At 38.4% G+C, this 27,591-nt stretch overlaps 1 protein-coding gene across 1 annotated transcript in view; it reads right to left on the bottom strand.

Annotated features, from left to right (window-relative positions):
- Nucleotides 1-27,591, bottom strand: part of LOC105869800 (notch receptor 2) — a 158,612-nt gene that overhangs the window by 27,200 nt on the left and 103,821 nt on the right. Inside the window, exons 9-19 of the mRNA XM_012761892.2 lie at nt 26,908-27,021; nt 25,989-26,102; nt 23,738-23,971; nt 19,989-20,099; nt 15,734-15,926; nt 14,218-14,363; nt 12,564-12,677; nt 10,014-10,133; nt 9,432-9,584; nt 2,606-2,834; nt 1,599-1,800 (exon numbers count right to left, since the gene is read on the bottom strand). Coding sequence (XP_012617346.1) covers nt 1,599-1,800; nt 2,606-2,834; nt 9,432-9,584; nt 10,014-10,133; nt 12,564-12,677; nt 14,218-14,363; nt 15,734-15,926; nt 19,989-20,099; nt 23,738-23,971; nt 25,989-26,102; nt 26,908-27,021 — 1,730 coding nt within the window. The remainder of the gene's footprint in view (nt 1-1,598; nt 1,801-2,605; nt 2,835-9,431; nt 9,585-10,013; nt 10,134-12,563; nt 12,678-14,217; nt 14,364-15,733; nt 15,927-19,988; nt 20,100-23,737; nt 23,972-25,988; nt 26,103-26,907; nt 27,022-27,591) is intronic.

The raw sequence follows: 27,591 nt of genomic DNA, 5'->3' as shown, positions 1-27,591 counted from the left end.
AATTTGTACATTCATTCATTCATTTTCCAACTTGCTTATTCCAGTTCAGGGTTCAGAGTGGTCAGAGCCTCTCTGGCAGCTCCAGCAGCTCAGGCTAAGGTGGAAACCCACCTCATCACAGAGTATATTCACACCTACACTCACTCAACCAGGACCATGCAGACACACCGGTTCACCTAATGTGCACATCTCTGGGATGTGGGAGCAAACTGTACCTGGGGAAAACCCACACAAACACAAGGAGAACATGCAAATTCCACACAGATAGTGGCCCCAGTCAGGAATCAATTTTTTTTCTCACCATTATAACAAAATGATGTCGAACATAAGTATGTTATCTAAATCTAAGTCCCCTTAGCTCCGCTATTTAAAAAGTTCTTATCACAAAAGTTTAAGAATTCAAGGGAACCCAATACACTGAATTATTCCTAATGCTCTAGACATAATTGCACCTCTAAAAATAGGCACCCTGTAGGCCTAGAAAGAGAGTTAAAGCTGTCACATAGGTTCACACTTCCTGTTAATTCGGTGTGAAAAATCCACATGGGTCTTTATCAAATCTGTCTGTGGTAAATATGGGCTAAAGGACTTAGAGCCTGTTAATAAACCTAAAACTGTCAAAGAGCTTATTTCAAAGGGGAGACAATTAGCCTTATGAAAAATGTGAGGCAAAGAATGCAAGAGGACTAGCACCTATCATCTTCTTTATTCACATGGAGTGGCTTGGCTTCCTGGAGAGAGGAAGGCCACAGTCTCTGTAGAGACTATCTGTTGGAAGAAGGAAAGAGTGCTTCACCAGCACATCCAATCTACACTCTGAGAATGAGCAGGAACCCAACGAAGAATGCCCTCATGATCCACAGAATAAGCAATAAGCCATGTCATATGAGGACCTGGGGGACTGCACGTCCAACACAGCCAAAGCCTTATTGAAGTATACCCTGTAAGTCAAGTTAAATTTTGCCATTTTTTCCTATGTTCTTTGGAGTTCCATTATTCTATCATTGTTAAAGAGGTGAGATAGCATAAAATTAAACACAATTCTGTTTAGCATACAACCTTGGAAAAGTTACTTTGAGTCTTAGTTACTTCTTCATGAAATGAAAGGTTAGAGTAGTTGCCTAGGAGGGCTCCTTCCATCCTAAGATTCTATGAAAATGTATATTTAAGTATTTGAATTTAAAATATATATGTACATAGTTTGCTTTCAAGAATGTTACAACATTATAGGATGTGATAATTATTATTATTATCCCCTTAGATATTGCATCTGCCCTTTAAAATTTTTTGTTTTCCCTCTTTCAGTGTTTTCTATGCAAAAGACATCTATAAATATGTGCTTACTTCCTACATGTCTTTTTCTGCAATTCTTGGTTAGCCTCTAATAACAATCTTACATGTGTTAATCCAAATCATATTGCCAGTTTCACCATTTTACAATCTACCAGTTATTAAGAAGTTACCCAGATTTATCTCAGGGACACTCCTGAGATCTGTAATTTTCTCTTTTAGAAAGGGCTTATTCTGCCTAGAAAGTGAATAGGTGTAATACTCAGCTGCTCTTGGGGAACTGAATGGATGGGAAGGACGTTAATTACCTGACAGTTTTTCCCAGTGTAGCCCAAGGGGCAGGTGCAGTGGTAAGTGCCCAGGCCATCAACACACGTTCCCTCGTTCAGGCACGGATGAGAGTTACATTCATTGATCTCATGGAGGCAGAAGGGACCCGTGAAACCCACAGGGCACAAGCAAGAGAAGGAATTAATCCCATCCACACACGTGCCACCATTGAAACAGGAGCTGAGGAACAAATAGGGAGAACCACATTAGCTATGCATCTGGTTCCTCGGATCCGCTATTTGGAAGGCAAGAATTTTGGAATCTAAGGTGTTACAGAGGCAAATACCCTTGAGTATTCCAAATTCCTATATCCAGTAAATTTTACTTTTTTCCAAGCTAAACTGGGTGCCAGAAGCCCTGAGTGCCAACCTTTCTATAACCAAAAGGCTTGGGAGTATTTAAAAGGCTGAATTTACTAACATTCCTAGGGAAAATGAAGTTTTCCAGGTTTTACCCACTCCTTTTATGTTTTCTCATGTATCATATTTCATTTTATCCCTAAGTCAATTTAATTTATATGAAAAATCCTAAATAGCTTTTCACTCTAGATTTCTTTATGAAAGAGAAATAGAACAAACATATTTCATAATAATATTATAATAGAAAAAAATGAAAAAATCTCCCCAAAATTACTTAAAAAGTAGTAACAAATTTACAGAGAAATAGGAATTTTTAGATCCACTGTCAACTGAAATAAACAAGAGACCAAGGGAAAAACAGAATAGAATTAATTGTAGCTCTTTCTGTTCCCTAAGCAAGAAATGAATAATGATCCACTCCACTAAGCTTTTCAACCTCTGACTTTCGACCTTCTAACTATAATAACTGTGTCTATCAGGAATCAGGAACTGGGCAATAGGAGATGATTGTGGAATGGGGCCCAAGTAGATGCCTCATCCCTGCCCCACAATCCTAGCACTGTGCTCTGAAGTTTCCTCCCCTTTCTCCCTTTTTCTCACAAGACACTGCTGCATTGGTTGCTTACCTCTCAGTGCACTCGTCGATGTTGTTCTCACAGTGGACTCCATCAAATCCCGCCTGGCACTTACAAGTATAACTGTTGACATAGTCAGAGCAGGTCCCTCCATTCTTACAGGGTTCACTCAGACACTCATTCATGTCTGTCTGGCACTTATCCCCAGTGAAGCCCGCAAGGCAGAGGCAGGAGAAAGTATTCACTCCATCCACACAGGAACCTCCATTCTGGCAAGGATCTAAGCCATTGTAGGAGAACAGCAGCGTCAATTTAATCTTAGATTCTCAAAGGTGAATAACCTGAATTAAGTCACACTGAGGGCAGCACAAGTCTGACTTTTTTATACTTGACTTCTTTATGTCTATTTTGCCTTGACTTGCCCATTTATGAAAACGAATTCAGTAACACTTGCTGGAGATTTTTCACCTATTTAATAAGGTTGTATAAGCTTTATCTTTATCATCACTTTTATAATTTTAGTCTTGTAAAATTATTTAATAGTCATAAAACCTGCATTGGTTCCCCCCCTCCCTACGTTTTGCAAATCAAACATGTGCCCAAACACACAGAATAGCGCAACTATTAATCAATATTTTCAAAAGCTGTATGTGACAGTAGAGTGGGTAGAGGAAGACAAAATACATATATTCATTTTGTTTCGGGCATATAATATAAATTAATCTTCTCTCTCATTCTCCCTTTCTCTCTCTCATTAACTCTCTCTTTAAATTTAGGTAGCCTCACTAAACAAAGGTTTGGTTTTTGTGGGTTTTTTAAAATTTTAAATATCACATAGCTTGATCATAACATACTTCACATTCATATCAATTAACTGACAAATTTTGAGCTACAATCATGCCATGGCCTTCTGCAACATAGATGGCATACAAGTCAGAAAAAGAAAAACAAGATGTAGCTACTGCTCTTAAGGGCCTTAAAAATATAATTGCAAAGACAGGTCCTAAATGTAAAAAGAAAACTAAACACTAGATGGTAATGTGACTCCTATTTTATTATAGGGATATTTAATGTACTTTATTCAGCTGTTGAATTAATTCCATTCTAAGGCTCATCTGCAGTCTCTGTTAGAGCAATTATAAATATCATTTTACACAGGTATTATAATTTCCATAGCATCTTTCAGGAAACTTACCATCCACAATTTACTGAATTATTTTAAACTCACTGTAAATATTGCTGGTCCCACTTCATATAGAAAAAAATTTTAAATACTAAATATTTTGACTGACATATTAATTAATGTGAGAAAGGAACCCAAATAGTTTGATCCCACTTCCTAAAGTTCTCCATCAATTGTACCCTGGACACTTTTTTTTTTTACTATTTGTCACACAGTGTTAAAATTATTTAACTACATGTCTTCCCTAATAGACTATGAGCTTCATGAAGGCAGAAACTAGGTTTTACTTATCTTGTCACTGCCAGCACCTAGCATGGTAGCCTCCAAATGATGATCTGAAATTATATATCCTGTGAATTCATTATTCTTAATGAATTGTGCTAAACTCATTTGAAGTTCAATGATTTAATCACCATGCAAGTAACTGAGGACTGATCAGTATGCACATGAAGGCTGGGGGAAGAACCATCAGAAATAAGCAGGCAGAATAATCTCCAGAGTTTTCACTGGGCTGAGAATAGCACAGGTTCATTCAGTCAGAACTAAGAAACTGTAGCACTGAGCAGAGTCCTAAGAGACTACTATCTTAGTAGTGAGGCATATTAGCTCTATTCTAAAGGCTGTCTGGACCCATCTAACATACTTGAAGTAAAGAATCAAGAGGATTAAACTATTTACAAATAACTGAATTCCTGAGCAAAGATCAAAAGTATTTAAAAGATTTTTAAAAATATTTAACATGGAATAATATAAAATTTACAATGTCTATATCTAATCAACAATTATCAGGCAGGCAAAGAAAATACAATTTAATGAGTAGAAACACACACAGGAATTTCCCATATTGTAGAATAGTTGGTAAGGACAAGAAAACAACTATTGCCAACTATAAAACAACTATACTACATATGCTCAAGAGGAAATCAAAGCATGAGCATGACAAAGAGAAAGTTGTAAGATAGACTCAAATTGAACTTCTAGATATAAAAATATAATATCTGAGGGAAAAACATACTACATGGGATTAACAGTAAATAAGACACTACAGAGGAAGCAATTATTAACAGTTAACTTGAAAATATATTAAGATATCTTTAAATGATAAAATAATTTAAAATGAAACACTGAGGAGGAAAAAACACCAAAAAATGAACCCCAAACAGAAGAAACATGAAGAACACTACACCAATAGGCACCATAATAAAGTTGCTAAAAATCAGTGGAAACAGAATATCTTAAAAGCAGCAACAAGTGAGAAAATTACATAAAGGAATAAATTTAAAAATGTCACAAATTTCTCCTCAGGAATAATGCAAGCTGAAAGACAATACGATAGCTTTAAAGTGCTAAAGGGGAAAGTCAACTTGGAATTCTATTCCCTGTGAAAATATCTTCAAAAATTAAGGCAAAATAAAAGTATTTCAGACACACAAAAGCAGAAAGAATTCATCACGAGGAGATAAGAACTACATCAAATATTAAAGAAATTTCTTCAGACATAAGAAAAATGATACCTGATGGAATTGCAAATCTACACAAAAAAATGAAGAACAAGAATTATAAATATGTAGGTAACTATAAAGACTTCTAAATTATTTTTCAAATTTCCTGAAAAAATAATTAACCTTTTAAAACAAAAATAATGTATTTGGAAGGTTTAATAAATTGTATAACAAAAGAGAACAGGAGGAATACAAATATAAGCATACTGTTATAAGGTTCTTATACTCTGTATGTTCTTATAATCTAAGGTTCTTATACTCTACCTTCAATTATATTTGTTATAATTGAAGGTAGATTATGATAAATTGAAGTTTCATACTGTAAATTCTACAACCATCACAAAAAAAGATATAGCTAATACGCCAGGGAAGAAATAAAATGTAATCATAAAAATATTCAATTATTCCAAAAGATGACAGAGAAAGAGGGAAATGGAAACAAGAAGCAGAAAGAACAAAGTTAAAGCAAACAGCTAGATGGCAAATTTTAAACCTAGTCATATAAAAAACGACATTAAATTTAAACTCCCTAAACACCTCTATTAAAAGACAGATATTGTCATATTGGAGGAAAAAAGTAAGACCCAATATATATTCTCTACAAGAAACCAATTTTAGAGACACAGGCAAAAAGTAAACAGATGAAAAGAATATATACCCTAATGATAAACAAAACACAGCTAGAGTAGCTATATCAATATCAGGCAAAGTAGCTTTTAGAGCAAGGAATATGATAGAAGTTTAAAAATGGCCATTTTGTAATGATAAAGGGGTCATTTCTTTAAAAGGGCACAACAATCTTAGATGTATATGCACTTAATATCAGAGCTTCAAAAGACATTAAATAATAATAGAATTGCTAGAGAAATAGACAAATATACAAAGACAGTGGAAGATTTCGATATCCCTCTATGAATAACTGATAGAATAAGTAGACAGAAAATTAGGGAGGATATAGGAGAACTAAATAGTACTATTAACTAATTTGAATTAATAACATTTATAGAACGTTCCACCAAAACAAACTCAAAATAGACATTCTTGTCTCTCAAAGAGAGAAGAGACAAATACTAATATCAGCAACAAGAGAAGAAAAATCACCACAGATCTTATAGACATTAAAAGCACAATAAGGGAATGTTATGAATTACTGTATGCCAGCCAATAAACACGTATTACCAAAGCTCAATTAAAAAAGATAGCCTGTATGGCACTACATATATTAAAGGAATTTATAGTTAAAAACTTTTCCAGAAAGAAAATTCCATGCCTTGATGTTTGGAATAAATATATATTAATTATACATGAACTCTTCAGAAAATAGAAGGGAATACTTCTCAATTTGTTCTATGAGGCCAGCATTGCCCTCCTATCAAAACCAGACAATTATAGTACACTATAAGTGGAGAACAATACCGCTCATGAACACAGATAGAAAAATCCTTAACAAAATTTTGGCATGTCAAATCCAGTAATATATATATATAAAGGATAATACATGATGACTAAGTGGAATATATCCCAGGAATTTAAGATTAGTTTGACATTTGGAAAATTAATTAACATAATTCATTTACAATAAAAGACCAAAACCAAATTATATTACTATCTCAACAGATGAAGAAGAGAAATCACTTGAAAAAAGAATCAACATTCATTCATTCATTATAAAAAGAAAAAAATCTCAGTAAACTAGAAGTACAATGGTAAATCTCTCAACCTGATAAAGGGTATCTATGAAAAACCAACAGGTAATATGTTACTTAATGGTGAATGACTACATGTTTTCCTCTCAGGATCAAGAACAAGGCAAGATTGGCTTCTTTCATCTCTGCTATTTAACATTTTCTGAATGTCTTAGAGAATACAATAATGTAAAATAAAATAAAACAAAGGCATACATTGTTGAAATAACAAGCATAAAGACTGTCCTTATTTATAGATGACACGATTATCTCTGTAGAAAATTCTTGGTATCTAACACTAGTCTAAAAGCTAACCTAGGAACCTAGAACTCATAAACTGAGTTTTGTAAAGTTATGAAAAAATTACAGTTGACTTTTGAACTCATACTACATGTAAAAATTAACTCAAAACAGATCATAGCCAAAGGTAATAGCTAAAAGTATAAAACTTTTAGAACAATTTTAGGAGATAAACCTTGATTTTGGATTAGGCAAAGGTTTGTTAAACAAGATACATTAAGCATGGATGATAAAAGAAAATCAGTACACTGATTTCATCAATATTAAAATCTTCCTCTTCAAAAGATAATCAAAAAAGAAGCTATAAATTGGGAGGAAATCATTGTAAAGCAAACATCTGACAAAGAATTGGTATCTACAATATAAAGAACTCTTTCATCTCAATAATGAGAACACAACCTAATTTTTTCAAATAAGCAAAAGATTTGAAGAGATGTTTCACCAAAGAAGATATGCAGATGGGCAAAGAGCACACAAAAAGATGCTTAACATCATTAGTAAAGAGGTCAATACAAATGAAAATCACAAAAGAATAGGTTTATACACTTACTAGAAGAGCTTAAGTTTAAATGACTGATATTATCAAGTGTTCCTGAGCATGTGGTTCAACTAGAGCTTTTATACAATTCTGATAAAAATAAAAATGGGACAATCACCTTGGGAAACATTTTGACAATTTCTTAAAAAGTTAAACATACACTTATCACATAATCTACCTATCCTATTCCTATGTCCGCTCCCTACACAAGACAAATAAAATCCTATGTCCACGAAAAGACTCTTTCACAGCAGCTTTGTTTTTAATACCCCTAAACTGGGAAAAAATCCCAAATGGTCAACTAATAAACTGTGGTATATCCATATAATGGAATACTATGCAATTATAAAATGGAATGAACTACTGATATAAACAACAACATGGACAAGTTTGAAATATTATGCTGACTGAAGTAAGTCAGAACCTCTCCCCCCCTCAAAAAAATGCTTATATGATTGCATTTATATAAAATAGAAAAAAAAATTAATCTATAGTGACAGAAGGTAAACCTATAGTTGTATGATGCAAGAAAGCAGGAGGGAAGATTAAATTATAAAAGGATAAAGATACTTTTTATTTTTTTTTTTATTTATTTTTTTTTTTTTTGAGACAGAGTCTCACTTTGTTGCCCAGGCTAGAGTGAGTGCCATGGCGGCAGCCTAGCTCACAGCAACCTCAGACTCCTGGGCTCAAGCGATCCTACTGCCTCAGCCTCCCGAGTAGCTGGGACTACAGGCATGCGCCACCATGCCCGGCTAATTTTTTCTGTATGTATTAGTTGGCCAATTAATTTTCTTTCTATTTATAGTAGAGACAGGGTCTCGCTCTTGTTCAGGCTGGTTTTGAACTCCTGACCTTGAGCAATCCACCGGCCTCGGCCTCCCAGAGTGCTAGGATTACAGGCGTGAGCCACCGCGCCCGGCCTAAAGATACTTTTTAAATATGTTCATTATCTTGGGTGATAGGCTCAGTTGTCATGTCAAAATTTGTCAAACTGACACTTAAAATATTTGCACTTCATTGCATGTTAATCATACCTCAATAAATTGTTTAAAAAAATGGCTATCCTGGCATTGTTCCCACTTTGTCAATGTTCAAAACTTCATAGGGAAATGAATGCTTAAAAAGAATTCCATTGCCCCAAATCCTAAAGATACTATCTTCAAAAGAAACATTTAAAAGACTACTGTTGGCCAGGCAGGCGTGGTGGCTCACACCTGTAATCTTAGCACTCTGGGAGGCCAAGGCAGACGGATTGCTCAAGGTCCAGAGTTCGAGACCAGCCTGAGCAAGAGCGAGACCCCGTCTCTACTATAAATAGAAAGAAATTAATTGGCCAACTAATATATATAGAAAAAATTAGCCAGGCATGGTGGTGCATGCCTGTAGTTCCAGCTACTCAGGAGGCTGAGGCAGAAGGATTGCTTGAGTCCAGGAGTTTGAGGTTGCTGTGAGCTAGGCTGATACCACAGCACTCACTCTAGCCTGGGCAATAGAGTGAGATTCTGTCTCATAAAAAAAAAAAAAAAAAGGCTACTGTTAAACAGTCTCCACAAATGAATACTACAGCTGATGTCAGCATGAGAGGTGGCAGCCTACACCCAGCTTTCCCCTGCTCCCTGTGTGCCCTCTGCTCCCTCAGAGGCTCTGGACCTGCTGCCATACTCACTGGCAAGGCAGTCATCGATGTCCTCCTCACAGTCCACACCACTGAAGCCTGGAGGACACTCGCACATGTAGCTGCCCTGGGTGTTATGGCAGACACCATGGTTCATGCAGGGCTTGGAGACACACTCATCAATGTCAATTGCGCATCGCTGACCTAGGAACACAGGGCAATGAACAACCTAGTCTTTGGAAGCTGATTCCCACAGTAATCTATGCAGGGCCTGAGCTTAGCTGGGGTGGGTGGGACTACTCCAAGGACATCCTGGCTGGTATACTTTGGGAAGTCCCATGAAGGCTTCTGTACCCCTGGGAAGTTATTGCCAAGAGGCTAAAACTAACTGTAGAAAGATAATCATGGTTTGAGACTCTCAGGTTGGAGTCTTCCAGCCACTAGGGGGCCCCAAAGACATGGACAATGGAAAGGCTTTTTAAGTCATTCCAGTTAGCAGCTCCTGTGCAAAGCCTTTTGACAGGGGTGGGTAGGCCCCAGAACACCAGGGCTTCTCACGTCATCTGATGCCCTCACCACTGTGTTTAACATTCAGAATGCATGTTCTTGGTATCTCCACCCCCATGTTGTTACCTTGCCAGCCAGGAGCACACAAGCAGATGTAACTCTCAAAATTTGGTGCCTCTTTGCAAACAGCAGCATTCTCACAAGGGTTTGGGGAACAGGGAGCCAATACAGTCTGACAATTCTTGCCTGGAAAGCAAATGACAGTGTTTATGATAAATAACCAGCCAAGAAAATGAAAAATTCCCCAAATTGTATACCAAGGATGTTCTCAGAATTCAAGTCTAAAGTAGTGGTTAAGAGGCTTTGGAATATGAGAGACTCATGATCTTTTCTGTCTTGGCTCTGACATAGCTGTGTGATCTTGGGCAAGTTATTGCTCTTATCTGAGCCCCTCATAAATAAAATGGGAATTAGAATAGTATGTAACTCAAAGAGAATTTGTGTGCATTAAACGAAAAAATGCACACTAAGTCCTTATTCCCACAAAGCCTGGAGCACCGAGTAAGTGCTCAACCACAGTTTGGCTGCTGACATCTTCACTGTTACATCGTGAGTGTTTACACGGATTTGGACACCTGCATCAGTCGGGTGTGATGATTTCTGCATCTCCGTAGCTAAGGTTCAGCTACTCAGAAACTCAGCCACACAGATCCACCTGTGTGTGGCAGGGAAGAGGCAAAAGTATGGCCTCCTGCTCCTCACAACCTCTGCTGGCCTGTTCCATAAGGGAGAGGGATTGAAAGAAGGCACTTCAGAGGAGGGAGGCAGGGAAGCAATTCTAACTGTGAGGCAACCTGTCTTCTCATACCTATACCAATTTCACTATCTGTCCATCAATACTTCCTACCTAGTATGCTGGCTATATGCTTAAAGCAAAAGCAAACAAAAAATTAAATAAGAATGTTTTTATTAAAAGAGAGATGAGGTTTTCTTTAAAGTGAAGTTACAACTAGCTCAACTTTAAGTTTCATCCTAAAATTTTGTATTCAGAAAGAAGTAACAGTTATCACAAATTTTCCTCAACATAGCCTCAACCAGTTTCCAATGTATCTGATCAGATAGTGGCTTACATGGGCAAGCAATGCCACTTGTCCCTTATTCTGGACAAACTTGACAAAGTTTAGAAGCCCTAGCCACACTGAGAACTAAAATGTGAATCTGCACAGGCTTTTGGTCAGATATAATATCTCCAGGGTCACACATAGTAAATTCTTTAATTGGGATCATTCTCTGGAAAAAAAAATCAACTACCAGCACATAATCAAATATTCATTCTCAGTGTGTCTAAGCAGCATGATGACCAAATAAGTTACTGCCCAGATAAGCTGTATACATCTGAGACACATAGCAAGTAAGTCTAGGATGTGGTTGAGCATGGTAACATCTCCTTATATCTCCCCACAGCCATCAATTCTCACTCTTTCTGGCTGTACATCAAATCTCACTAACAAATGTGATCAGAACTGTCACTATGGAGTGACATTACTTATGTTGCCTTTGTCTGAGGATAGTTAGGGACCTCCTATAACTCTGACTTTATAAACCAAGCAGGTTAAATGCAGTTTCCCTACACTAAGATTTCTTTCATAAGAGCATAAAGGTAACAAGGTAGAATCAAGACCATCAGATAACAGTCATGCTTGTGATCAGTCTGCTATTCTATAGGTAGGTCAGTCTGCTACTCTATAGGTTACAGTCACTATTAATAGCTACTATTAACACCCAAGACTCCAGAGAAGAAATACTTGGCCATGTGCCTGCCTGCATGCTGCAACCTGGTGAAACAGACAAAGCCATTGTCCATGTTTGTGCTTTGTTCCCCCTGAATAAAATGGAAGAAAAGAAGATAAACAAGCCACAGAAATCCAATCACAAGATGATAGTAGTAAGGCAAGACAAAAACAAAGCATAAATGTCCTAAGCATAATTCAAACATAACACCTGAAAGAAAGAGCACCTGATGTGAAGTCACACTTGTGTCTTCTCAGTGTGCAACAGCCATCCAAGGGGTGACACCGCTGAATGAGGCATAGCGGAACTGATTGTGAGGAGCAGAATGGAAGTTAAGAGGAAAAGCTTTGGATTCAGAGAGACTTGTGGGTAAATTCTAGATGGACCGCTTACCCATGTGACCATGAGTAAGTGAGCTCCCTTTGTCTCAGCCTCCCCACATACAAAATGGCAATGGAAACTTCTATATTGTAGAATTATTGAGGGATAGATTAAATAACCCAACATATAAAAAGCATCTTGTATATGACAAATTATTGATAAATGATAGTTGCATTATTGAAACTAAAACTAATAGGGCAAGTCCTGGAAATATAATGGAGTAACCCACTAGCTATGTATCAGGTTCCAGCCATATGTAATTAAAAAAAGAAATTTGAACACTAAAGCACAAAGAAGGCAAATGATTGCCCACCACTTGCACCTGAGGAGGCCACAGTGTTTTTTTCAAAACTCAAGATCTGGTCAGTGAGGACAAGAAGGAAACTAGGGAGTGAGTCCTCAGAGCACCATCGTTGTCCCACAGACTTGGGTGCTGAGATGCAGGTCCTGGCAAGGCATGGCCAAGCATCCCCTCTGGTCCCTGCTGGCACCTGCAGGACCCACCTGTATATGGCAGCACACAGTGGCAAGTGTAGCCATTTATGTCATCAAGGCATGTCCCTTGGTTCAGGCATGGATTTGAAGCACATTCATCAATATTCACCTGGCAGTTATAGCCTACAGACAGAAATGGAAAAAAAACAGAAACAGTGAAACTTTCTGTCAGCCTCCTCATTATCTCGATTATTAAATACTAACCAATTTGCTTGGTTTTACCTAAAACTAAACACCTGTGAAACTGCATTCATTTCTTCAGGCCACTGAAACACCAGTTCATTCATTTCAGCCACAGGTTCATGACATACAGTTAGTCAATAAATGCCAGCACTCAATGAGTCAAAAGAAAAATGGCAGAACAGTCTGTTCTAATGACCAAAAAGCCTAATACTCCTCTAAATACATGTAACTTCTCAATCATGAGCAGAGAAGTTCATTAAGGGTGAAAGCCTATTCCTTGATCTAAACATAAGCCCTTTGAATACAAAGTTTCTGATCAGGAAAAGGGATAACCTTTTAAATACATTAACCAAAGCCTCTGAGTTTTGTCCACTCTTTCATATGTATAGTCTCTACCAAGCTGTTTACTCCTGATGCAAGGCACGAAACCTTCTCCCACTAAAAAATGAGAAAAGGAATGAAGGATTAGTGGAGACAGGAAAATACCCAAACATTGCACACCTTTGCATCTTCAATACAGACTCACACAGAGCCTCACACTATGGCACTGTGCAGAAGAAAATGATGATCTAGGAGTACTGAGGTCTGGGTTCAAGATGCACCCTGCTGCTCAATGGGCATATGACTTTGGATTTACTTGCTGATTTTTATTTTGCTCACTAAGTAAGTCTCAATAAGATAAAGAAATAGAAGTGCTTTTAAATCGATGAGTTTCTTTGCAAATGTAATGCAATATATCAGAAAATTAAAGGCCAGAATATGGTCTCAGAAAATTTTCAAGTAATCACATAAATTGGCTCTAAAACATATTGATGTATCACAATAGTCTGGCACAATGCTTGAGTACAGAATCAATGAATAGATGAGTACATAGATGAATACAACTATTAATATAAATGATTTAGTCATTTGAGTCTCTCTGATGAGTATCCAAAGAAAATGTAGAAATACAACAGTAATAATTCAATGAAAAAAGATTTGACATAATTCTCACAACTATACATTTTTCCAGAAGGCCACAGGTAACTAAGCATCTAAGACTATCTCAATGTGTAAAAGAGTTTGTTGAAAGGGTTCTGATCACACAGATTCATCCATGATGTTATTGCTATCATAATTTTAGCAATGCTGCTATCATAATATCAATATTTTCATTTTATTTCCATATAGCTACTTAAATTACCATGGAATTAAACCTGGACTAGGAAGCATACAACTAGACACTTGTCCAAAGCTGTATAGTGGAGTCTTAAACTGCTCATCTTCAATATTACTGCTTCAAAGCTGACCTCAGTGCTAGCATGAAGGTAGAAATTGTATTTATGTTTTTATTCCTTAAGTGCCTTATAAGTAATAATTGCTCAATAAGTTTACTAAATGAATGAATGATAATAAAGGGAAAAAAAACTAAGAAGTGAGTCAAGCAGTATGCAACAACAAGACAAAGAGCAGACAGAGAAAGATGCACTTTTATTTTCACCTTTAAAGCCCTTCTTGCAAGTACACCTGTATCCATTCACCAGATTATCACAAATTCCTCCATTCTGGCATGGGTTAGAAAGACATTCATCTTTGTCCACTTCACAGTTGATGCCAACCCAGCCTGCATCACAGAGGCACTTATATCTGAAAGAAGACAGAACTTTTTACTGTGGGAGGTACAAATATACGACTGAGTCACAGAGAGAAATACAGGACTTGATTAAGAAATGGGAGACAGAGGAACTGATAGGTAAACTAACCTCATTTCTACTTTTCTCTGGACCTGTACTTGTATCACATTGCACATGACGTGAATCACGTGGACCACCTAGGCCATCCAGGAAAGACACCTACATGGTGCTTCCTTGGCTCACCCAGAAGCTAGTGAAATTAATTATTTGCAATGAAATTTTATATGTAAATAATAGTTTATACAATATATTGGGACAATCTGAAGGAAACATTTAAGTAGATAAATCTGCACAATATATTTTATTACACTTAAAACTAAAGTAAAACAAACCTTAGAATCACTTGTTTCTAGTGCAAAATAGTCACCTAGGAAATAGGTCACCACCAGAGACTAATCTACTCTGATGCAATCCTGGGATGTCTTACATCTAAGTCATGCTTTATTCTGACCTGAAACCTGGTCTCAGAAAGCACCTAGCATGAAAATGTACAAGAATGAAGGAATCTGAAATACATAATCTCCAATTTGAAGATAATTAGCACTTAAATTGTAATATCAGAAAATAATAGCCTCTCTCTGGAGATCTTTAAGAAAAAGGTAGATGGATAAGGGTGCTTTGAAACCTGCTCTACTATAAAACAGGAATACTGAGTTAATTCATTTAAAAATAACCTTATTTCTGACTTACCTCTAAAAATACTGTTTATTATTTTACCCGTTGGAAGTCTGGCCCAAAGCCCTGTCCTACAGCAAGCACAGCAAGAATATAAGACCATCTTATAGGACCTAAAGTCATACTCCGCAATTCCAGAATACTGCCAACACTTCACATGGTCCTGAGGGCCTTGCCAAGTGCATATGATTTAGCAGGGCCACGAATAAAGTTGTCCAAAGTAGCTCTACTTCAGAGCATGCACTGGTACTGTGAGGGAACAGAGCTGAGCTATGTTTAAGCAGGGGAAAAAAATCAAAGGCTAGAACATTCCTCAGAAATAAGTCCTGTAGTAAGTACTGAAAGCACAATCACTAAAGCCTCATAAAATAAGCTTGGGCTCTTCCCATGAGGTCCTTGCTGATGACCTGTATAAGGGAGGCATTCCTCCTCATTTTCCACCTAGGTCCTCACAGTCATGGAAAGTTGGGGCCAGCTTCCAAGGATGAAGTGGTGATTTAGAAGGCTTTGATGCAAACTACCAAAATCTTCAGTCAAGTCTCAGCTCACATCCCCAACTGACTTTTTCAAGCTACTGCCTATACTAAAAACCACTGACTGTCTTGACACAGGTCAATAAGAAACCATTCACATGTGGCAGCTGCTCACCCACTAAGGCCTCCGGTACAGTTTCCGTGGATGCAAGGATTGCTCAGGCACTCGTTGACCTGTGAGTAGCAGCTGGGGTGATGTGGCCCCTCAGGACACATACAGCGAAAACCATTCACATCGTTGATACATGTGGCACCCTTGCGACAGGGATTAGAGATACACTCATCAATGTCAATGTTACATCTCTGCCCTGTAGAGAAGGGGGACAGTGTTACTCACATTCCAAATGCTTTATGGAATAGACCCAGAACTGGGAGACTATTGTGCTGACACTCTTCATCTGTATAGGCCTTGAGGTGCTTTGGGGCACCAAATGTCAAGATTTAAGGAAGAGATGCCCAATAGTACTTAATGCCAACCAAGAAAGGAACACGGACTTTTGTTAATAAAGCAAAGTTAACGAAAGGCTGGAATAATGCTGTAGCATTTTTACATGAATTTCTTTTTCCTTCCCTCTTGGAAATGGGGAAATTTCACAAGGTTTTAAAAAAGAATATGAAATGTTACCAAAGATAGCTTCTCCTCTTATTGCTGTCCTGAGTATATTCAAAGAAGCTTTCCTTAACATCCTATCTGCTGATTTACCAAAAATTCATTTATTCAGTTAGCCTTTTATATTTCTAGTCAAACTGAAATTAATTGGAATGTTTAGTGAATGAATTATTAATTTAATGATTAAATTGATTATAAAGAAAAGCTATTTTATTTTCATTCTTAGAGTTATATTAATCCATTTTTAAATCTTAGGATATAGAGTCCCTAAGCATAATTTTATTGTTGTTCAATGACAGAGAAAACAATTCAGGGTCTCCCAGCCTAGACATGTGGTTCTCAAACTCTAATATGTAGAATACCTGCTTAAAGTACTTATTTTAAATGGTGATTTCTAGGCCCCATCACTACAGACTGATGGGTAGAGTCCAGCAAAACACATTTTTTTTTAAATGTAGGGGATACAAACAATACATTTTGAGAAATTCTCTTCTAGACAATTATTACTTTCCATCATCTAACAGTGTAAACGCTGAGAGTATATGAAATTGAAGTAAATATATATTCCTCTAAGACATACACAAGATTGCACTTTGAAAAGATGTCTGCTATAACAATATTTATTGCATCAGGCTAAATAAAGGCTAAACATAGGACAGTTATATAAGTGTTTTGATTTGTTATGTTTCAAATAACTGAGATTTAACTACATATTCCAAAATGATATGAAATTTTAAAATTACCCATAAGTCCATATATGAATAGCATCAAGCAACTGCTACTAAGGAATTTATAAATTTCAAAGAATACAATGTTCTGGTTCAGATTAAAAAGCAGCCATTTTTTTCATTTAAGAAACGGCAATCCTGCATTTAGAACAGAACATTCCCAGTGAAATAGATACCCACCCATATAAATAAGAGTGTTAACCTTTTTCACCCTCCATTGCTCTCTAAGCCATAATTGGTGGTTCTTGTGGTAAAAGGCCCATAATCTGGAAGTGGTTGCTGTTTTCCTCTTAATTGTTTCATTAATAACTTATTTTGAAATACTATTTCCCTTGGCCTTGACCACTGATTCTTTGAGATGTTTGTCACTGGTACCAAGATACAAAACAGAGCTCTTCACCCACAGAGCCAGCCTCAGCCTGCAATGAGGTGGAGGATAAGGAAAAAAAAAAAAAAGCCTTTTTCACTTTTGGTCTTTTTTGGAAACATCTCCTTGGAAGCTACTCCTCCCAAGATTACTTCATTTTCTTTTAAATTCTTTGCAGAATACATTTTCAAACCATCTTTTTCTAAGAGTGTTAAGTGCCTCCTTGTGCAGTCTACTGTGTTGATTGACAGATGCTTCACCAGCTAGGGTCACTCTCAAGGAGTTTCTACTGGGCATCAGAAATATTCACTGCAAGGCCATGTACCCTTGTTGGACTCAGTAACTACTGAAATGAGAAGTTGTCCAATGATTCTTATTCCCTAGGTAGTCAATAAATTGGCATTTAAAAAATGAAGGCATGGTATAGTCCACACTATGGTGTCTGGAGTTGGACAGTAAAAGTGCTATATTGGAGTCCCATTCACTCACTCATTCAGCAATATTTACTAGTGTCTCCTCTGCACTAGACACTGCTTTAGACACTTGCTATAAAGATGATTAAAGGAGGTCTCTGCCTTCTGGGAATTCACAGTCCTCACTGTGCAACTCACTAACTAAAGATGGGCATATACGAAGTTCCGTCTCTTAGTTGTCTTGTTAAATGGTAGTAGTAGAATTTCCTTTCTGGACTGTTGTGAGAATTCAGGAAGACAGTGAATATGAAGGTGCTTTATAAATCTGAAAAGTAGTTTACATGAGTATCATGTATTTTCTTACTTTCCCCCATTCAAAGAGGTCTAGGAAAACAGAGAACTTAGTTTTAAAACCAAAAAACTCTCCCTAAAATCTGTCAAAGTTGTTTAAAATGGTAAATGAAAAAGTATTAAAATAAAACAAGGGAAAGAATAAGATTCCTCACATTTACCGGTTATGAGTATGTATACCACAGTAGTCTGTAATATTTTCTGCGGCTCATTTAAAAAAAAAAAAATCAGACATAGCAAACAGTTCCAAGGACAGGGTACCACCTAGTAACCAAAACATTCCATTTCTTGGTTATGGAGTTTCATGCTACACCTCAAGTTTATTTTAGAATATTTTTAGCCTATGTCCTCCCTTCTTGACCTTCCTGGTTTTCTGAATGTTAAAAAGAGAAAGAATATGTTTCACCAGTATTTCAAAAAGGAAAAAAGAGTCCAGTAGAAGATTTGCATAAATCCAAAAAGACCTTATGACAGGCACCTACCCAGGCTGCCCAGTGTCATGGAAATGAGCATGGCTCTGGGGTCAGGCTATCTGGCATGGGATTCTGGCTGTAGTGCACTGGTAGTGCACATTTACCTCTCTGAGCTCTGCATTTCTCATCAGTATCATAGGAGCAATCATAGTAGTGATAAGTGATGTTTGGCACTTAATTGAGTGCCCAGTTCAAAATAAGCCATTAGTAAAGGTTAGCTGTTCTTTTCATATCACCCATTGAACAACAATGCCCCTATTAACCTATCTAATAGGGATTTCTGTGTGTGTTCACTTAATACCCACTTGATCTTGGGGTGAAAAAAGCTTCAGGACACAGAATACATTAGGCTACCATGACAGGGCTGGGCTGGCATGAAAGTTTTCATCACACCTGGCTTCTCAGTGATTGCCCACTGAACAAGGATCCCTGTGATCCATGTGGGCCACAAACTTTCTTCTTAAGTGTCCACAATCATGCCAAGCAGGAGAAATGCTTGTGAAAGAGAGAGCAAAGGACATTCCTGGCAAGTGAATGACAGATATTCACTTTGACTCTGGCTGCTTTATGTAGGCTCTGTCAAAAGCTCCAAAGGCTGTTTCTCAAACAGAGTGCAAATGACTTCATGGAAAGTATCAAAAGGCAAAATTATGTTAGTGACTGCTTGTTTGTGGCAATGTCCAGAAAGAACAGAATACACAGTGTATGACCTGTGATGGTGCCAATAACAAACTTAGCTGTGTCACTGAGGGGCTCCAAGTCTCCATGGTAGTAGCCTCCAGTACTTTTTGATCAGGAAGGTAAAAGGTAAAGGTAATACAAACAAGTAAAGAGAGGAAAGGGGTGTGTGCATGTGCACACACATACATGTGCATGTATAAGTGGACTAACTTTATGCTTTAAGAAGAGTAATATTCAAAATTATTTTAGCCATTTACTTTCTTCCTCTTGAGACAGAATTATCTTACTCATGCCACCCAAATTAGGGGGAGGGTTCCCCAAATTCTGACTTCATCCAACAATCTCCTAGAAGAGGAAGTACCCAGAAACAAGCAGTTAGTGTTTTCTTAGAATTGTACCTTAAGTATGGCTTTACAGAATGCATTGAGTACTACCTACAGAGGAATAAAGTTGGCTTTGGAAGCCATGTAACTCAAGTAAAAAAATGGAAACTTATGGTCTATCTAGGAATTCTCTTTAGGTAGCAATAAACACATGATTTAAAAATCCTAATTAATGAAAGATGTACTGTTTCAGTTTAGGAAAGACATGTAAGAGGAAAATTGGTTCAAAGCATCAGAGAAACCCACATCTATCCTCCTAGAGAGATATAGAAATGGGAGATGTTTGAAAAATAACTTTCCTTTTGGTGCCATTTTCTTAAAGTGATGGGCTGAAGGAGGGGCTTTCCAATACAAGGAGCATTACCTGTGAATCCTGGTGAGCAGACACAAGTGTAACGATTGATGCCATCCATACAGACACCGTGGACACAAGGGGTACTTGCACAGTCATCAAAATTAATTTCACAATTAACCCCTGCAGAGAAAACCAAAGAGAAACCATTCAGTATTACCACAGAAATACCACCGCTTTCTGCCTGTGATGCTGTGTGTTAAGAAATCTAAGGAGAATCTAGCCAACTTCAGACAGGATAGAGCAGCAGTTCTCAAAGTACAGTCCAGATACTCATTCAGGGGTATCTTGAGGTCCAGAGGATTGCATCAGTCATACTTAGCGACTATTTGCCTTTTTCACCATGTTGACATTCACAGTGGTGGTGTACAGGCAAAGGGGGCAAAGCTGGTGGTATCATGGCACAAATCAGGGCAGAGGCACCAATCTGCACCAGCAGTTAGTCATTCCCTTTCCCACTTCCACGTGCCCACGGTGAAAGAAGCAAGCGAAAGCGACAGGTTCATTTAAAAGATGGCTTTGACGAAGAAGTTAAAATGATTAGCTTTACAATTTTACTCAGTCTCGAACCCTGAGTGTCTGCTATCCCATGTAATGAAATGGGAAGTGTGTAAAGCACCTCTGTGGCATGCTAAGCATGAGAACTCCAGAAAAGCAGTCGTAGGACTACTGGTGTTAGCTGAAATAGCTGCTTTCTTCATGGAATCTCATTTTAAATCTAGAAACAGCTGACAGACAAACTAGGGTTATTCAGAATTGAATTTATAGCAAATATTAAGAAAAAAGGAGTAAACTTGTGAGTTCAAAGAAAACAAATGACAGAATTTTATGCCAAAGATAAAATTTGAGCTTTCAAATCAAAATTAGAATTTTCAGACTTGTATCCATCATTGTAAGTTTGACACTGTCAGTGTTACGTGCTGAAGTTCAGGATAAACCTTAACGGACCTGGGTAACTTTCTCCTGACCTACGGTGCCTTATTCCAGGTCTATTCTGCAGATGATTGGAAGGGTTTGGCTATGTTAACACAAGCTTACATTTGAATATGGATAACTAAACAATAGGTATATATCAATAATTACTTTTATTATTAGTTTGTAAAAATACTCATGTTATTTCACTATTTTTTAATTAATTTAGTGATGTGCTTTCTGGGAATCATAGAATACTTTGGTAGTTTAAAATGCCTAAAAATAAAAACTGGTAATAAGAATATAAAAAAAAACAACATTCAGGACAAAATGCCATACTTACGATTCATTCACACTTTGTACTAATGTTTACTGATAATACTTTCAAAGAGAACAGGCTGAATTACACCCGCTTTACGTGTGACTTGCACAGGGCCACACAGAACAGGACAGCTAGGATCCAAATCCTGGCTCTCTGGCTTCACAGCTCTCTACTCTTCCCACAATGCCATGCCATCTTTCTGTGACTAATGGGGCTGTACTGCCTCACTGACCAAAATGAGGAAAGGATTTCCATATTCCTTGCAGACCAGTGGGTATCTGCAGATGTTTCTAGCCCTTGACTAATAATCCCCCTTCACACTCAGTCCATGAAGGCAGCACCCCACCATAAAGCCCTGGTGATCCAATGTGACCCCAGACCCCTTCCATGGTTTATTTGAGCAGGAACAGACATCTGGATCAAGCTGGGACAAGATTCTCTCCCTGCATGGCTGAAATGTAGACCGTGTCCTCTCCTCTGCACACTGCCCTGTTTCCTGCTAGTTTCTCCAAATCCTCATTATTCAATTCTTGCTTGGAATCTGTAAGAGGCTTCTGTGTGCTTCTACTACGTTTGTTCTGTTTCTTGGTTTGTTAGTTTGTAAATGATTCTTAAGTTAGCTCAGGTTGGTCTCTGTTACTTGAAACCCAAAGAAACTTACTTAAAACAGCTTTCGGCACCATAAAAGCTTAGATGAGAGAAGGCAGATGAAAGTGACTCTGACTGGGTACACCTCACTTTAGGTACCCAGTGAGTGAACAACACAATTTTAAGGAGCAAATTGTAAGGTATCCCTTCCATCCACACCTGTATCCAAACACCAAACTACCAACTTAGACGATTTTGTAAATGGATCAGGGAGTCTTACTGTAGAACTTGAGAGTCTATTCATAATATCTTACTTAATAGACTTTCCACCCAAGTCCCTGGTACATGCCAGCTCTTTCTCCACCCATTACAGACATATATTTCTTTATGTTGCCTTCATCTCTGTGCTTTAATTCTCCAAACAGCTGCAGGAATGGATTTGGCAGGTTCTGAGAGATTCTGGGTCTTCCTTTCCTTGCCCTGCCTGCAGACAACTCACACTGACGTCTCACCTTCTAAGTGACAACTACATACACCATGCCTCTCTGTCCTCCTCAGAAAACACACCTGATACAACCTGGCACAAGGATATAATCCCAGAGGAAACAACCTGCTTGCCAAACCACCCCTCACCCAGGTTTCCAGTATATTTGTTATGATGGGAATGATAGCAAAGCCTTAAACAGTCCCTCCATTCTACAGGCAGCCATTCAATTGCTTGTAAATCTCTCAAATTTCTTTTCGTACTGCAATTTCTCATGTCTGGGGACCAGCCCGGAAGCAAATTGCTTTTGGAAGTTTTCACAAAGATCTATTCAGCCCTTTTAGTGAGTTATCTAAACGTGGGGAGTCGAAGGCATTTTCAGCTGTGACGGCATGGGATGTTTTTTGTATGCTTGAGCAATTCAAAAAGGACTTTGTTTTCAAACTTGGCATGTATGAGGCCCTGGATAAAGACCAGGGCCTTTGACAAGTTTGAAGAAATAGATTTGGAAATAACAAAATAAAATGAGGGCAACTAACTACTTTTGTTTTTACCTCTGCCCCCTATATAGGTCATTTTCTTCAAGTCCAGAATGAGTTCTTAATAAATCACTCCCTTATATTGGCAGGTTCCCTTCGAACAAAGGCACATAGTGGTTAATCTTCCACTAATGTATTTTCCTTTGATCTGGGACATAGTACTTCTCTGTCCATTAACCACAGTTGTGACCATAACCATTCATCTAATAAGTAAAACAGAATCCAGTGAAACCTGTGAGATGCTGCAGCCTGAGAAAATAGTTCAATATTCACCCCCACCCTGCAAGGAACAGATGCCCTCACAACTAACAAGCAGAAGCAGTCATTCAACTAGGGTCAGGGAACAACAATGAACTCTGAGGATGGGAAATGGCAGTCCCACTTTATAATTGCTGTGATGTGCTGCAAAGTACCTTCTCTCCCTTAGAATCCCCCAAGATGCCAAGGTTCCCACTAGGGAAAGGGGCAGAAGAAAAGTATCACATTAAGGAGACTGGACTGTGAAAGAAGGAAGAGAGGAAAGAGGGAAGGAAGAAAGGGAAGGAGGGAGGGAAGGGGGGAGAGACTTCATCGATCTGGGTGGGGGTGGGGGTGGGGGAGTTAAGGAAAAACTAACATCAAATCAAGCCACAAAACTAAGAGAGTTTTCAATTTTAAATAATAATTTCAATTTTTGAAGTGGTGTGCCTCCATTTAACAAAAAACACATACACATAAAATCATCAGCTTTATACAATTCTCCAGGTTAGGGCCATCTGTCTTTGAGATATTTATGTGTGTGGCTTTGGCTGTGCTTCTTAGAATCAGGACTATTCTTTACATATCTGAGCATATGCCAACAGTCTGAGACAGCTGTGTAAGTTGTTTCTGAGAAACAGAGAAAACCCCAAACCAAACATAAACAGAGTGGGCTCACCTGACGTGCCCGGCTGGCAGTTGCACTGGTAGCCATTCACCAGGTCGATGCAGCGACCATCGTTCAGGCAAGGGCTGCTGTAACATTCATCAATCTGGTCACTGCAGATGGCACCCATGTACCCAGGATTGCAGATGCAGGTGTAGGAATCAATACCATCCTGGCACTGGCCATGGTGGCAAGGATCGGGGTCACAGTTGTCGATGTTCTCCTCACACAGCACACCGGTGAAACCTTTAGAAGGAATTTTACCGAGGAGTCTCAAAATCCAAGGCAAATGCTCCACACCGAACACAAGTGTAGCTATATATTTTTACCCCATACATCCCAAGAACGATCAATTAAAACTGCTGGCCTAGAGCAGTAGAAATTGACTATGTTCATTGATTTAGGAAGTATGCATGGAGAGGTGTGCTTAAAATACAGATTTCCAAATCAAATTTTAGAATCCATATACCTTTATGACTGACCACTAGTTTCGCTGCAAAGCAGCTTTAACTACATCTTAATTTCTTATTGGGCTTCAGGTTGTAATTGCTCAAACATTTTTCCTTTATATATTTACCTCTGTATTCTTTTCCTCCCAAGCCCAACATACAGCTTAATTGTTTCACGTATCTTATCTTCACATTTCTGACTTTGTGGGGGCAGAGAATTTTTTTATTTCTCTCAACCCCTCACAGAGTACTATGTATATATACTGGTTTTAATAAATACTTGTTGAATAAAATGAATGGAGCAATTATGAGCATTTAAAAGTAAACCAGACAGGCCGGGCGAGGTGGCTCACGCCTGTAATCCTAGCTCTCTGGGAGGCCGAGGCGGGTGGATTGCTCGAGGTCGGGAGTTCGAAACCAGCCTGAGCAAGAGCGAGACCCCATCTCTACTACAAATAGAAAGAAACTAATTGGCCAACTAATATACATAGAAAAAAATTAGCTGGGCATGGTGGCTCATGCCTGTAGTCCCAGCTACTTGGGAGGCTGAGACAGAAGGATCGCTTGAGCCCAGGAGTTTGAGGTTGCTGTGAGCTAGGCTGACGCCATGGCACTCACTCTAGCCTAGGCAACAAAGCGAGACTCTGTCTCAAAAAAAAAAAAAAAAAAAAGTAAACCAGACAAATAAGAGTTCCTATTTTTCAGGCTTAAATAGACCAACATCACACCTCTCTCTAAAAGGCTCCATTTGGCCTCTCCTCCCTTTTAAACATGAGGTCAAGGTTTTAATCTCCGGTGAAGCTTATCCTCCACAAAAAGAATCTGGCCAGGCAAAGACAAAACCTGGAACTTCTCCAAGAAGAGACAGCTATTTGTAAAAAGAGAAGAAGTTAAATGGCTCTTCTTAACTTAGTATGTTTATTATTAGAGATATTAACTTTTTGTACTGATTTTTGTGAAAATTTGCTTTTCTATGATTAGAAAGAAATCACACACATAATGCCTACAAACCTTTAATAATCGATTCTCTAAAATGTAATGTCTTGAATTATATTGATAACTTCTTTCTCAACCAGTCAGACAATAAAGAAGTTCACCTCTTTTAATAATTTCTAGCCCTTCTCTACAATATTGGCCTGTGTAGAAGGAAACATGTAACAGGGAATGCTTAGCTTATTGAAATCCACTCCCAAGTGAGAAATGTGAATGCAGACCCAAAAATGTGGAATTATTTGTGAATAGAGCCTTTTGACTCTAGTAGAAGTCAGCAAAGAGGACCCAAACTTTTCCAATTAGAGCTCTCACATGTGCTCTCTCTCTCCTCATTCCCCCCCATCATTTACACACCTGACTCTCAATAGCCTTAGGTGCCTTTTATGCCAAAAAAAAAAAAAAAATCTCTACACTTGTTCACACTCAGCCCTTAGATTTCTGGGCTTTTGTTCAGTCATTTGGCTCAAGAAATAAAGAGACAGGCCTCCTACTTAGAAGCCCCAGTGAAAAAATAGCTTTTAACTGGAATTCTTCTCTTTCCTAAAGGAGTGAATCAAGCCAGCTGGAAATCACTGCTGCCAAAATCCGTCCTCGAAAGACACAGACACCAAATGGAAATATCCAGCCAGACCACTGTTGTGGCGGAGAAGGAGGCAGGTGTTGTAGAAGGAGACAGTGACAGCATCAAAAAATCCATTGGAAGAAGCTCTCTCTAAACAAAGAGTAGCCCCTAGGAGTGGCCAATAGCAGAGGACAGTGACAGTAAGCCTATTTTGTTCAGATGGACCTACCAGAGGAATGAAAAGTGATAAGAATCTTACCTGTGGCACACTGGCATTCATAGCCATTTGGGTGATCGATACACTTTGCCCCATTCAGACATGGAGTACTGGAACAGTCATCAATATCAATCTGGCAAACTGGCCCAGTAAAACCTTAAAAAGGCACAGCAATGACACAAGTCAACAGATTATCCTGTGTCTTCCTTTACTATGAGAATGATGTCTAAGGAGAGGTGGGTTAGGTTACTGGCAGGGATTATAACAACAGGCCAGCAAGCACAGTCCCCAAAAGGTCTCTTGATTAACTGGATGAAGCTCAGGGCACTTGTGGTATGTATCCACCACTGTTTCTGGACAGCATAGATTTTACCTATAGATAAAGCAAGTAGGAACAGAAATGTTACAGGCAAAACCCTCAAACAAGTAAATGTAGTTTCACAGGCAACAGGAATCTTCTCTCTGAAGAAACAATGGGAGAGGCCATAGTCTATGGCAGACAATTTGGCATATATTCAACCATAGCTTGGGGGGAAAAAGAGGAAAGACAGAAGATCTTGGAAAAAATTGACATGTGTTGTCTATTTCTGAACTTGTGGGGTGAAATGTCTAAAAATAATAATCTCACAGAGTGCATTCAAGAATATGACCCATGGGAAAAAATAAAATCCTGAATAGCCTACAACTAAGGCTTCTGTGAAGTCTGAGTATTCTGAAATATATACACAGACAGAGAGGTCATGGGCCATTCAAGAATAGACTTTGACTTCTGGCCACAAAGGATTTGGATATACTAGCTAAAACAAATTCCCCTTTTCTGTACACACACACTCCTATCACCAAGTACTCATTTTAATGATTTCCTCATGTACAGCCCACACACGTTCTCTCCCTCCTCCTTTCCCTGTGGTCAGTTGGCTTTATGCTTTAAGAGAAAACAGAGGCAGGGGGTGGGACTTACCAGGTGGACACAGACACTGGAAGCGATTGACTTTATCCACACACTGCCCATTGTTCACACAAGGATTGCTCTGACATTCATTTATCTCCAATTCACAATGCACACCTTTGAAACCTGAACAAAATGGACCACACAAGTGGCTTAGAAGGAGAGAAAAGCATATCCCAGCCAAGAAAGCACAAATTTCCAAAAATGGCAACATCTTCTATGAGCATGAACACTTCTGCAAAGAGAAAAGGGACTCTGCCCTGATGGGAACTAGTCACTCTAGTTCAGGGGAATACTGTGAGACATCCATGTCACTGCAAAGAGGGGTAAGGGGTTACCTCCAAAGACACTGGGAAGGCCTAGCATGTAAACAAAGACTATTCCACAGTTTTTGTGACCAATCCACACTTCCTGGACCACGCCAGGCCCAAAGTGTCCCCACTGGATGTTCCCAAAGACCAGTGAGTTGGAGCTATGGTTGCTCACAGGATGCAGGTCAGGGTAAGGAGGGCTTTCCAAGCTAGAGCAGCCAGCATCCTCAATTAGGCAGAGCAGCCAATGTCAGCCACCATTTCAAACTGGATTTGGCTGCATCCTCTGAGGATTCAAAACATGGTCTCTGCAGAAAGGCTCCAGAATACAACTAAACATGTGCCTCACTTTGGATAAATGGCAAGTTCCCATATAACTGTAGGT

Source organism: Microcebus murinus, chromosome 2 (assembly GCF_040939455.1).
Source record: "Microcebus murinus isolate Inina chromosome 2, M.murinus_Inina_mat1.0, whole genome shotgun sequence".
NCBI classification, from domain to species: domain Eukaryota; kingdom Metazoa; phylum Chordata; class Mammalia; order Primates; family Cheirogaleidae; genus Microcebus; species Microcebus murinus.
This window is presented reverse-complemented; position numbering and strand designations above follow the sequence as displayed.